At 31.4% G+C, this 12287-nt stretch overlaps 2 protein-coding genes across 3 annotated transcripts; both read left to right on the forward strand.

Annotated features, from left to right (window-relative positions):
- Positions 1–217: 217 nt before the first annotated feature.
- On the forward strand, positions 218–12000 carry LOC130933860 (beta-galactosidase 15-like; the record flags this gene model as incomplete). The annotated part of the gene is made up of 18 exons (XM_057863467.1): positions 218–278; positions 7955–8052; positions 8193–8288; positions 8403–8515; positions 8625–8691; positions 8787–8879; positions 8984–9127; positions 9261–9349; positions 9458–9563; positions 9644–9731; positions 9817–9935; positions 10029–10190; positions 10276–10490; positions 10597–10697; positions 10790–10899; positions 10985–11206; positions 11295–11506; positions 11580–12000. Coding segments are annotated over 18 exons (2517 nt in total), but the record flags the coding sequence as incomplete, so codon positions are not given.
- LOC130934988 (protein IQ-DOMAIN 32-like) lies at positions 417–5926 on the forward strand. Of its 2 annotated transcripts, XM_057864519.1 has the most exons (7): positions 417–676; positions 1615–1953; positions 2050–2202; positions 2890–2955; positions 3055–4732; positions 5183–5227; positions 5459–5926. In XM_057864519.1, the coding sequence occupies exons 1-6, from the start codon at positions 590–592 to the stop codon at positions 5200–5202; spliced, it is 2343 nt and encodes a 780-aa protein (XP_057720502.1). In that variant the 5' UTR covers positions 417–589; the 3' UTR covers positions 5203–5227; positions 5459–5926. The 2 variants fall into 2 exon arrangements, with proteins under 2 accessions (XP_057720502.1, XP_057720501.1); XM_057864518.1 differs by lacking the exon at positions 5183–5227.
- Positions 12001–12287: the final 287 nt, after the last annotated feature.

Below are 12287 nucleotides of genomic sequence, written 5' to 3' on the forward strand. Positions count from 1 at the left end.
GTCAGCTAATATTAAATTTTAAAATAAAAGCGATAAGCCAATTGCTGCTGTTTATTTCTTTTAGAAATTTGTGGGTATATTATACATTATTATATTGTAAAATGGCTACTTTACAAAATATTAACAACTTATTTAATTTACCCAACCAACTATAATTTAAATAACGTAATTTTTTTATATTTACTTAAAAGTTGTTTGAGTCTAATTTTTAATTAAAAAAATATTTAACTTATTATTATTATTATTATTATTATTATTTTGGTTGAGATTGTGTGAAAGTGGAAGGAGAAGGGAACAAAGCGTGGATGAGGGAAATGGACGCCACAGCGGATTCAATTGAATAGATTTAGCTACATTTTATTACTCCCTTTCAAATCCGTGTTTCTTTAAGCTTAACCTTCTCTCTCTTTTTTTCTTTCTTTCTTTCTCTCTCTTCCAACAATAACAATAATATTATACGGTAACTAGTAACAAAGCAAACCAAGTGCTTCTTCTTCTTCTTCGTCGTCGTCGTCGTCTTCTCATTGTTTACCTTTTAAACACTCTCACAGTCACACAGAAGAGAGAGAGAGAGAGAGAGAGAGAGAGAATGGTGAAATCTAGCTCGTGCTTGAAGCTCATCACTTGCGGTGGTGGTCCTGATTCTGGAGACACAGATTACCAACCAGTTTCTGAGGTCAGTCACTTCCACTCACCTTCAATTTTCAACATTGCTCACTTCACCATTCGAATCTGCTTCGTTACTTGCTTTGCCTCTCTTCCGTTTCTTGCATTCATGAGTTTTTACTTTTTTACTAGTAATGGTGCTAGATTTGTTTCCATGTATTTTTCTGTTTTAGATGCTGTCCAGCTGGCACTGTTTCGATTAGGAAACTAATGCATTAATCATTAATTCAAAATTTTCATATTCTTGATGTGATTTATGTTCCTTTTGTTTTAGATTTAGAATCTATGATTCAGTTTCTATGAAAAAAGCATAAGAAATTAAGAATTATATATTTATATATTTTTCCGTCCCTTTTTGGATTCGATGCTGCAATCATTGTTATTGTTACCTTTTTGTCCTTGATTTTGAGGACTAGCAATGGATATTAATAATATATGGAGGTGTTGGCACTCTCAACTGTTCATCTGTTTTTGTGTTGGATTTTACAATTGGTTTACTTTTATTTCTAAATCCCGAATATTGCATTTGTTCTGTTTAAGAAATCCCCATGCACGTTTCATGAGATTCAATTACTACTGTTTTACCAATGCTGGAAAATGACAACAGTTCTGATTAATGTGAATTATTGTTTGAGTTTTGACCTAACATTTAAAAGTAATTTAGTAGGGATGAATTAATTTAGATGATTGCGGTATTAAAAAAATCTTAACTTATGTCTTTTCAGCAAAATCTTGGGTTATTTAGGGTTTCTTGTGAATACTTACTTGATTTAATTTTTTATTTATTATTTTTCAGTGTTTTGGATCTATGCTATTAGATTCAATTGTATTTTTACTGGATAGTGCATTAGTCAAGTAAACGGATGCTTTTTGAAGCATTGTTCATATTATTGTTGAAACAATTCATTGTTGCTCTTAGATCATATTAAAAGATTTTAATTGTTCCAGGTCAAGGATACTAGTGATAAACGTGGTTGGAGTTTCCGGAAGCGGTCTGCAAGGCACCGCGTGCTTAGCAACACTGTAATAACAGAAACCCCATCTTCGGCAAACAAGGAGAGTTCAGAATGTAGAAGTATTAGTTTTCAACCAGTGCTGGCTGAACATAATGTTGTTGAGAAAATTCATACAACAAATGTCTCTGATGAGAAGCCTCAGTTACTGTCCTTGGAAAGTTCACAAATACCAGAAACAATTGTTACAGAAACCAAGAATATGGTGGATGTTGACCCAAATCCACCCGAATCAGCTGTTATCATCATCCAGGCTGCCATTAGAGGGTTCTTGGTACGTCATCCTTTCGAGGTTCACTATTTCCTGGATCTTTTGAGAAAATAATTCTGTAAGCTTCCCTTTATAAATATTCTATTTTGTTTCTTTTAGGCTCGGAGAGCATTGCTAAAGAGCAAGAATGTAGTCAAGTTGCAAGCTGCTTTTCGAGGCCACTTGGTCAGGAGGCATGCCGTAGGAACGCTTCGATGTGTTCAAGCGATTGTTAAAATGCAACTCCTTGTCCGAGCTCGTCGTGCTCAGCAGGTACATTCGGAAAATCATTTGAATGTCAAACATGATTTCTCAAGAACTTTGATATATATATTTTAAATTATTGATTAGCACATGCATTGCTCACTGATAGTATATTTGGATAAATAGTTACTTGTTTTAGCAGCTACTTTTGGATCTCCAATACTCTAAGAAACCCATGATTACCCTGAGTGCTTAATTTGAGCACATGTTGCTCAGCAAGCAAAATTCTATCCACAACTCTCAGTGTGCCTTCCACCAGTGAACAATCTACTATGAATTTGGAATAATGAATAATCCCCCCCCGGGGGCCTATATTAATGATCCTATTATCATCAGGTTTGAGAATGAGATGATAAGATGAACTGATATTTGGCAATAGCTAGTAACTGCAGATGTTTCTGTGCGAAGTTTAAAATGTGTTAATCAGTCATCCTCAATCATAAAGTAAATATATGCATTTCTCATCCTAAACTAAAAAAAAAAAAAAAATATTTGAGCAGGAAACTTGCAGGCTCAAAATTTAGTGTGAATTTCTTGAACTCTGTATTTTCTACCATTTTGTTTTTAATTGACTCTTACCTGATATTATGACCGTGTTATCATTGCAGTGATCCATATAATATTTGTATCAATGTTGAAAAACTTATGCTGCTAGTGTTACACTTAATCCTTTGGTTTTATTTTGCCATGATTTAGGGTAATGTAAATCACGTGACACACACTTCCATGGAGAAGCTAGCGAGCAACAAATTTGCTTGTCAGGTAAAGTAAATGGGTTGTTTATGTTACCTATTTAAACATCATGTATATATCTCATGTCATATTTTTTCTAAATTTCTGTCTATATTCTGTACATTGAAGCTGTTGGAATCAACACCAAGAAATAAACCTATTGGTGTCAAATGTGACCCTTCAAAAAATGATTCTGCTTGGAGATGGTTGGAGAGATGGATGTCTGTTTCATCGGAAGACTCTGCAGATAACGTAAAACCAGTTGGCATGCCTGAACAATCAGACAAAACCAAAAAGGACACTTCTGTTTCTCAAGTGGAAATGGACATTCAAACCGAAGTCGTTCCTCAGTCATCTGGCTCTAGGGAATTGCCTCCAGCATCTGAGGATGAAGATAAGACAACCACTTATGATGCTAATAACTATAACTATGATGCAAACCATTCTACATCTTTCATACCACTTGACTTGGAAGAGGTTCCTGAAAAGACTTTTATCAGCGATGATAAAGGAACAGCAACTGAAATTAATTCTTTCCAAAATGGAAAAATGGAAGCGAATGCAAGTGTCCCGGAGGGACCTGGTCCTATTGATCAGAAGCCTGAAATTGATGGTGAAGCAGACAGACAATCTACAAATCAATTTGACTCAGACCAACTCGAGCCCGAGGGAAAGAAACTTGTGCATGGAACAAGGAAGTCTAATAATCCCGCTTTTATTGCCATGCAGTCAAAATTTGAAGAGCTGACATCAATGGCCAATTCAAGTAAATCAAGCAGTCTGTCCAATCAAGATGCACCACTTGAATCACAAGCAGAGACATCTCCTATTGTTGCAGTTACTGCACATAGATCGAAGGAGTTCTTCTCATCTGAGAATTCTGCAAATTATCCTTTCATAACTGTTGGGTCGTCTGATTGTGGTACTGAACTCTCAGTAACTTCTACTCTTGATTCACCTGACAGATCTGAGGCCGGGGCTAAGGAAAGTGAGCATGATGCCAAAGATTTGGTAGAAAGGATTGATAATCCTGAAAGTAAGACGGATCATGGTCTTGATCCCAATATAGTGCAGGCTACTCCAACTAATAACGTACCAAACTCATATTCAGATCAATTAGAGATCATTGATGACATAAGCAACAATGTGGTTCATCCAGGGCTGGTTGGGAATTCTCAAGAGGTTGCTGTTAAGCCTGAGCAAAATGCATCTGACCTATTGAGAGAACCGGAAGAGGCCATTCAACAAGATTCCAAGTTGTCTCCGGAAGCTTCGCCAATAAGTCAGCAATATCAACTAGGAACACCTTCTAGTCAGGTATCGATGACCATTCCTGATTCTCAAGGAACACCATCAAGTCAGGTATCCATCAAACATAAAGAGAAGAAAACCAACAAGACTGGATCCAGCAATAAGCGTAAAATCCTGTCTTCCGATAACAAATCTCCTGCAAGTGCAAATCATGATTCAGGCACAAGAGGTAGTAGGGAACAACAACCTAAAGATCAACCGAGCGGAAAGAGACGCAGTTCCTTCGGCTCAGCAAAATCTGATCACATTGATCAAGAAGCAAGAGATAACAGTAGTAACAATAGTTCTATTCCCCATTTCATGCAAGCTACTGAATCTGCTAGGGCCAAGATGAATGCAAATAACTCTCCAAGATCGAGTCCGGATGTACATGACCAAGAAATCCATCTTAAGAAGAGACATTCCCTACCCGGTGCAACTGGCAGGCAGGACTCTCCACGCATCCAGCGATCACCACAGTCAAGCACGAAGGGAAATGGTGTGCATCTTCAACATGGTACTTTCTTAAGCACTCTAATATTACATACTCTTTTGGGATCCTATGACTAAGACAATAACGTGGTTTTTTTCAGACTTGTTATATATGATATTTCGTTGTTAATATTAGAGTAGTCAGTTGTTTTGCTTTAGAAAACATGACATCATATTTTACTAGCTGAATCAAATTGGTTCTTCAGTAATAACTAAATGCTGATAGTTTTAAGTGGTAAGGCGTGTAGGGTTAGAATAGAGGTTTTAAGCATGATTCTCATGTTAACATAAGGAAACAGATGTTGGAAGCCTACTCTGTTAGTTATTTAATATTTTATGTTTAGACTTATACGTTCACTTAATAGTTTCCTACTCCTCTGAAATAGTTAAATTTATATTTTTCCTTAATTGCTTTGTATGTAAACAGTGCTTCACCAATTAAATATCATATAATTGTGTTTGTTATGGACTTTAGGTCTCGAGGACTTCCCCTGATGCATGTAGTGGATAATAAGTTTAGGTTTGTAACTTCAAGTCAAAAGCCACATTTTAAACTTTTTATCTTATTTTACTACATAGCTTAGGTCTTTATTGGACGTTCAAATTAAGTTATTACACATAAGTTGCTTTCACACAGAGTTCAATTAAGTAATTTAACTTACTCTTAACTAAAATTAGAAGAGAGAAAAATGATAGTCCTGCTTTTTGAGTTGCATGTATCACTTAGCATTTGATTTTTCTTCTTTATCAGAGAGAAAATGGCAGAGATGAAGTGATGCTTTGACGACTAAAGGATAGTATGCTCACATGCATCCAAAATCATTGGTGACCATTACAAATGCTGTAGCACCTTGGCAGAATGCAATGTTGTACTTCTGGTTACATGCCTTAATTTTCTTTGAAGGATAACCACTAGAGTTAATTTTTTATGCTTTTTATTGTTATCCTAAAAGGAAAAAAATTCTTGGGTTTTTTTTTTCTCTTTACTTTATTCTTTGCCTCCCCTTCCTGTCTGTCTCCGGTAATTTAAACGTGGAGTTTGGCCATGAAAGTAGGGTTTGTTTGGGAACATACATATATAGAAATGAGTGAGGCTTACATGTGTACATTATTTGTTTTTGTTTTTTTTATCATATACATTTTTATTGTGATAAACTTGTAAGTTCCAGAATCCAAACTATTTGTGATTGTGATGTTAATTTTTATATTTTTGCCCCTATGTTTCTTGCATTATAAGTACAACCTCGCACTTGAAAGCAAACGCATCATTCTCTTAATACAGCAAACGCATCATTCTCTTAATACACCATCAAGTACCAGTGCTGCTATGCAATTCTTTAAGGTGTTAACAACTTTGATCAGAGAAAAGAAAGGAATGAAAAAGTTCAACAAATTTCATTGACAATTTACATTTTAAAAGAAATGTATTTATGAGTTTTTATTATTCTCATTTCATAATTTCTTAACATCAGAAAGTTGTTCAAATGCCAAAATACTAATTAATTAATTAGTTAATTATTAACCAGATTTCGAATGATAAAGCTATACATTCACACTTTCACTTAGTTTAAATTGTAGCATGGACTAGATAGATTAGGAGCCTAAAATCGGGGAGTATTGTTTAAATGAATGTATTAGGTATTTAAGCGTACAAATATTTTTTTTCACCTTAAAATCAATGATAGCTTAATCAATTTTGATCGAAAATTGAGTTTAAATAAACTTCAAGTAGATAAATAGATTTTTATATTGAAACAGATCCGTTTAAATTAAAAATTTGTTTAAATTGTTTTTATTGATTTTTTTTTTTCATGTGCATATCATGATAAGGGAGGTAAGTCATTATTCATGTATTGAAGTGTACTTTTTTTTTTTTTTTGTGACATATTGAACTGTACCTTACTTTGGCCACACACTCAACTTTCCTGATGTATAGGAATTATTTCAACTATTGGTTGAATTCCCTTTGACCAGAAAAAAAAGGTCGCACAGTTGAAAGAACAAGGTTTAAAAATGCCTTAAATATTGGATTGGATAAGATAGGAGAATGATTTTTTTTTTAATTCAAATAAAAAAAATGAAAATTAATATAATTGGATGAGTCACATCAAATATCTAAAGTGTTAGAATAAGGATGTTGGTGTTGAGATCAAGCGAGAATCCAGGTTCTACAGGAGGTGAACATAAAATTTCGAAATTCAACTTGGATTCCATGAAATCCGATTACATTTTAACGAGTTTGATCAACTGATTAAAGTTAAATTTAAGTATAGTTCTGACTTTATAAAAATAGTTTTTAAATATAATGTTTTAAAAATTATAACATGCTTGGTAAACGACTATGGCCATTGGTTTCACGTTATTTTTATCTCTTACTAGTTTTGTACTTTTATTTCCCTAGTTTTCTTGGGATTTAATCTCATTATTTATTAAAAACAACATAACCATTATAATTGATAAATCAAAATATATTAAGGTAACTTTCAGAAAATATAAGTGATAAAAATTATGTTTAGTAAAATTGTTTTTAATATTTAAAATAATTTTAATAAACATAAATATAATAAAGAATAAAAAATAAATATAGATGTTTATTAATATGTAAACGTATATCACACCTTTTAATTTTTTTATTTGGATCCTCTAAAGTTTGAATTCACTTTAGAGAGTAAAGTGTAATTTTCTACTATTGAATAGTTTCTCTTTCATCTATAAAATCAATGGTGAGAAATCACACTTTACTCTTTAAAGTGAAATTCAAACTTTAGAGAATTCAAATTCTTAATTTTTAAAGACATTAGATATGATAAAATATTGAACCTACTTTGGATTGGATCAAGGATAATTTTTCATTGTTTAGATATGTTAATCCAATCCAATAATATATCCCAAAACCTTTTAATTTTGAATTTCATAAAATAAATGTAAACAAGATCAATTTAGTTAGTTTAAATTTTAAAATGTAGTTAATTTGATTGCAACAAAAGATTAACTTAATCTGTATGCTGACAGAATCTTATCTGAATCTGTTTTTTTCTCTCTTATCCATTCTATTTCAAATTTGATTCCAAATTTTTCAACAAATATTCAACTATAAATATAGGTTCTCTCAGCATATAGCTACTCACAGTTCAGCTTTAAATCTTAGTTACTTACTCATTAGTCATAACAAAGATGGGAATAAGAATGGCTTCTTATGCTGCGTTTCTATTGCTATGCATGGCTTTTATGAGCTTCACAATTGAAGCCATGAATGTTTCTTATGATGGAAGAGCTATCACTTTCAATGGAAAAAGAAAAATCTTATTTTCTGGCTCCATTCATTATCCACGTAGTACTGCTGAGGTAATTAATGCATAATCATAATTAATTATCAAATAAATATCCTGTTTGTAATTATTTACAAATTTTTGGTATAACTAATTATAATGCAAATAAAACTTATTATATATTAATTTTTTTTGTTGTATTATTTATTATAACAGATGTGGCCATCACTGATCAAGAAAGCCAAAGAAGGTGGACTTGATGTTATTGAAACCTATGTTTTTTGGAACTCTCATGAACCGCATTATCGTCAGGTATATATTTTAATAATTTTCCGAAATAGAAATATTTATTTTAAAATATTTTGGTTTTGAAATTATATTTTCTTTTATTTTTTAATGCTAAATATATTCTATTTTGTTTTGTAGTATGACTTTACTGGGAATCTGGATTTAGTGAGGTTTATTAAAACAGTCCAAAATGAAGGACTTAAAGCCATGCTTCGTATTGGTCCATATGTTTGTGCAGAATGGAATTATGGGTAAAATTATTTATATATTAATTTTACACAATTAAGCATAATATATTTATTATTTTGAATTATATGATCGATTTTCTTTTTAAATTTTTTTTTTTAAATCTCCCATCAGTGGATTCCCAGTGTGGTTGCACAATATTCCTGGCATTGAATTTAGGACGAACAATGCTCAATTCGAGGTACGTCATATTACTATATTATAGTATTATAATTTTATTTAATGAAGTATAAATTTGAGTTCTATAATCTAATTTTTGTTTAATTATTTTTGCAGCATGAGATGAAAAACTTCACAACCTTGATTGTGGACATGATGAACCATGAGAAGCTTTTTGCATCACAAGGAGGACCTATTATTCTTGCTCAGGTTTTTTTTTCTTTCTTAATTTTTATTAATTTATTTAATTTTAGTTCTTATGATTCACATTATAATAATAATAATATATTTTTTTATTTTGTGTTAATTAACAGATCGAAAATGAGTATGGAAATATTATGAGTTCTTATGGTGATGATGGAAAAAAATATGTTGATTGGTGTGCAAACTTGGCTCAATCTTATCAAGTTGGTATTCCATGGGTTATGTGCCAACAAGATGATGCTCCAGATCCAATGGTAAATTATATAAATTTTTCATATTTTAATATATAAATATAACATTTTATTTTATTATTATTATGTTATTTTAAAAAATTTAAAATTGTTGCTAATTAATTCGTTGTTTTTTTTGTGCCCTAATAATACACAGCTTAACTCTTGCAACGGTTTTTACTGTGACCAATTTTATCCTAATAGCCAAAACAAGCCTAAGATGTGGACTGAGAATTGGACTGGCTGGTAACAATAATTTCTTGATTTATTTTTTTATTTGGTATTTTCGTTCATAATTTTGTGTTAGGTCAATTAATCTGGAAAATTAAAAATTTTAATGCTTGAAATTATTAGGTTTAAGAACTGGGGAGGACAAATTCCACATAGAACTGCAGAGGATGTTGCTTTTGCTGTGGCAAGGTTTTTCCAATATGGTGGAACATACCAAAACTACTATATGGTAATTATTATTATTAATTGTTTTTTTATCTTGATTAATGCTTTAATTTAATCAATTTATAATCTATTTATTGTTTACAGTACCATGGAGGTACCAATTTTGGAAGAACTTCAGGAGGCCCATATATCACTACTTCATATGACTATGATGCTCCTTTGGATGAATATGGTAAGCATTTATAAAACATTATTAATTAATAATTAATTTCCCTGTTTATTATTATATATTAATTTTTTTATATTTGTTTCTTTAGGTAATTTGAATCAACCTAAGTGGGGTCATCTTAAGAAACTTCATGAAGTTCTGAAATCAATTGAGGATGTTCTTGTTAATGGTCACCGGAGAGATGTTGAATATGGTAACATGGTCACGGTAAGTTTTTACTTTTTATTATTTTTGTTAGATAATATTTTTTTATTCAAAGTTACATTAATCAATTAATTAATTTTGATTTGATTATGACAGGCCACAATTTATAGCCATGGTGGAAAATCAGCTTGCTTCCTTGGGAATGCAAATAATTCATATGATGCTTCAATTAATTTCCAGAACAATCAATATAATGTTCCAGCTTGGTCTGTGTCTATTCTTCCAGATTGCTCTAATGAAGCTTATAGCACTGCCAAGGTAATTAATCAATCATTATTATTATGATTTGATTAAAAATTTAAAAGAACTATTTTTTTAAATTAGTTATTATGAATATCTTCAGGTGAATGTTCAAACATCCGTAATGGTGATGAAGGAGAATGAAGCTGCAGATAATGATGATGAATCTTATAATTTGAAATGGCAATGGAGACATGAACCTTTTGAACAAATGAAAAATGGAAAGATTCTTGGTAATGTTGCCCTAAGTGCTCCTCAGCTTTTGGATCAAAAGGTTGTCACAAATGGTACCACTGATTACTTGTGGTACATTACCAGGTAATTAATAATAATTTCCCTTTAATTATATATATATATATATGGTTGCTATTTTGCTATACTTAGTGTTAATAATTTTTGTTTAACAAAATGTTTTATTCCTCAGTGTTAATGTTGATGATAATATTTGGACCAAGAAGGATGTTCAGCTCAGAATCAATACCAATGGTCACATACTTCATGCATTTGTTAATGGAAAACATGCAGGTAATTTTCATTAATTAGTTATTTAATTTTGTTATTATTGTCACACTAATCATTCTTTAATTAATTAATTTGTGAATGTCTCACATTATCAGGTTCCCAATATGCTAAAAATGGACAATACCAATTCTCTTTTGAAACCAATGTCACATTGAAGGCTGGGACCAACGAGATTTCTCTCCTTAGTGCCACAGTTGGCTTACCAGTAAGTTAATTACATTGTTAATACTTAATAATAATGTTTATTCTTATTATTAACAATAATTAATTAATCTCTTTGATGTGTATAGAACTATGGTGCATACTTTGACAATGTGGAAGTGGGTGTTGGTGGTCCAATTCACTTGGTAACACACGATGAAAGTGGTGATGAGGTGGTGAAGAACATCACAAATAATGTGTGGAACTACAAAATTGGATTGCATGGTGAAAATGCCAAACATTATGAGATGAACAGTCTTGGTTGGCTCAAAACAGGTCTCCCAACAGATAGGATTTTCACTTGGTACAAGGTAATCATTATTTACACACTTAATTACTTATTATTTTTTTATATCTTATTATTTATCTAATGATACATTTTATTTTATTTTGTTTCAGACAAAATTCAATAGTCCAGTTGGAAATGATCCAGTAGCGGTGGATTTGAGTGGTTTAGGAAAGGGTCAAGCTTGGGTTAATGGCAACAACATTGGTAGGTATTGGCCAACTTATCTTGCTGATGATAATGGTTGTTCTTCAACTTGTGACTTCCGTGGTGCATATACTTCTAGCAAATGTGCTACCGGTTGTGGAAAGCCTACTCAACAATGGTAATTATTTTTAATTAAATTTAATATTTTTTATTTTCACTATGTAAGATTATTTAATTAATTTAATTTGTAGGTATCATATTCCAAGATCATTCCTTAATGATGAAGAAGAAAATGAGTTGGTATTGTTTGAAGAGATGGGAGGACATCCATTTAACATAAAATTTGCCACAGTGACAATTGGAAATATATGTGCCAATGCTTATGAAGGCAACACTTTGGAACTTAGCTGCCATGAGAATCAAGTCATTTCTGAATTCAAATTTGTAAGTTTTGGTCAACCACAAGGTCAATGTGGATCATTTACTAAATCCAAATGTGAAGCTCCTAATACTTTGCAACACTTGAAGAAGAAATGTCTTGGTAAATCCAAGTGTTCTGTTCATGTCTCTGAGAAAAATTTGGGAGCCACAGGTTGTAAGGTTGAGCAGAATAGACTTGCAGTTGAAGCTATTTGTACTATTCCAGTCAACTATTATGCAAAGAAGAAATAGAATTTTAACTTAGGATTTTTTTAATGTTTGGTAGTTTAGTATCTTAAGAGTTTATGGTTCTTACATCACCTTGATGTAAGTCTCATAGATTAATAATTGAATAATATTATTTCTTATGATTTAATAAATAAAATTATCTTTATTATATATTTTTTGTTGTCTTTATATTTTTAATTTGTTATAAATTTAGAATAATATTTATTAAGTTTGTTTTATGTATATTTTTTAATTTTAATAACTAAAAAATAAAAAAAAATTAATTATTGATAGTCACACGAATATAAAAA

Source organism: Arachis stenosperma, chromosome 6, assembly GCF_014773155.1.
Source record: "Arachis stenosperma cultivar V10309 chromosome 6, arast.V10309.gnm1.PFL2, whole genome shotgun sequence".
NCBI classification, from domain to species: Eukaryota; Viridiplantae; Streptophyta; class Magnoliopsida; order Fabales; family Fabaceae; genus Arachis; species Arachis stenosperma.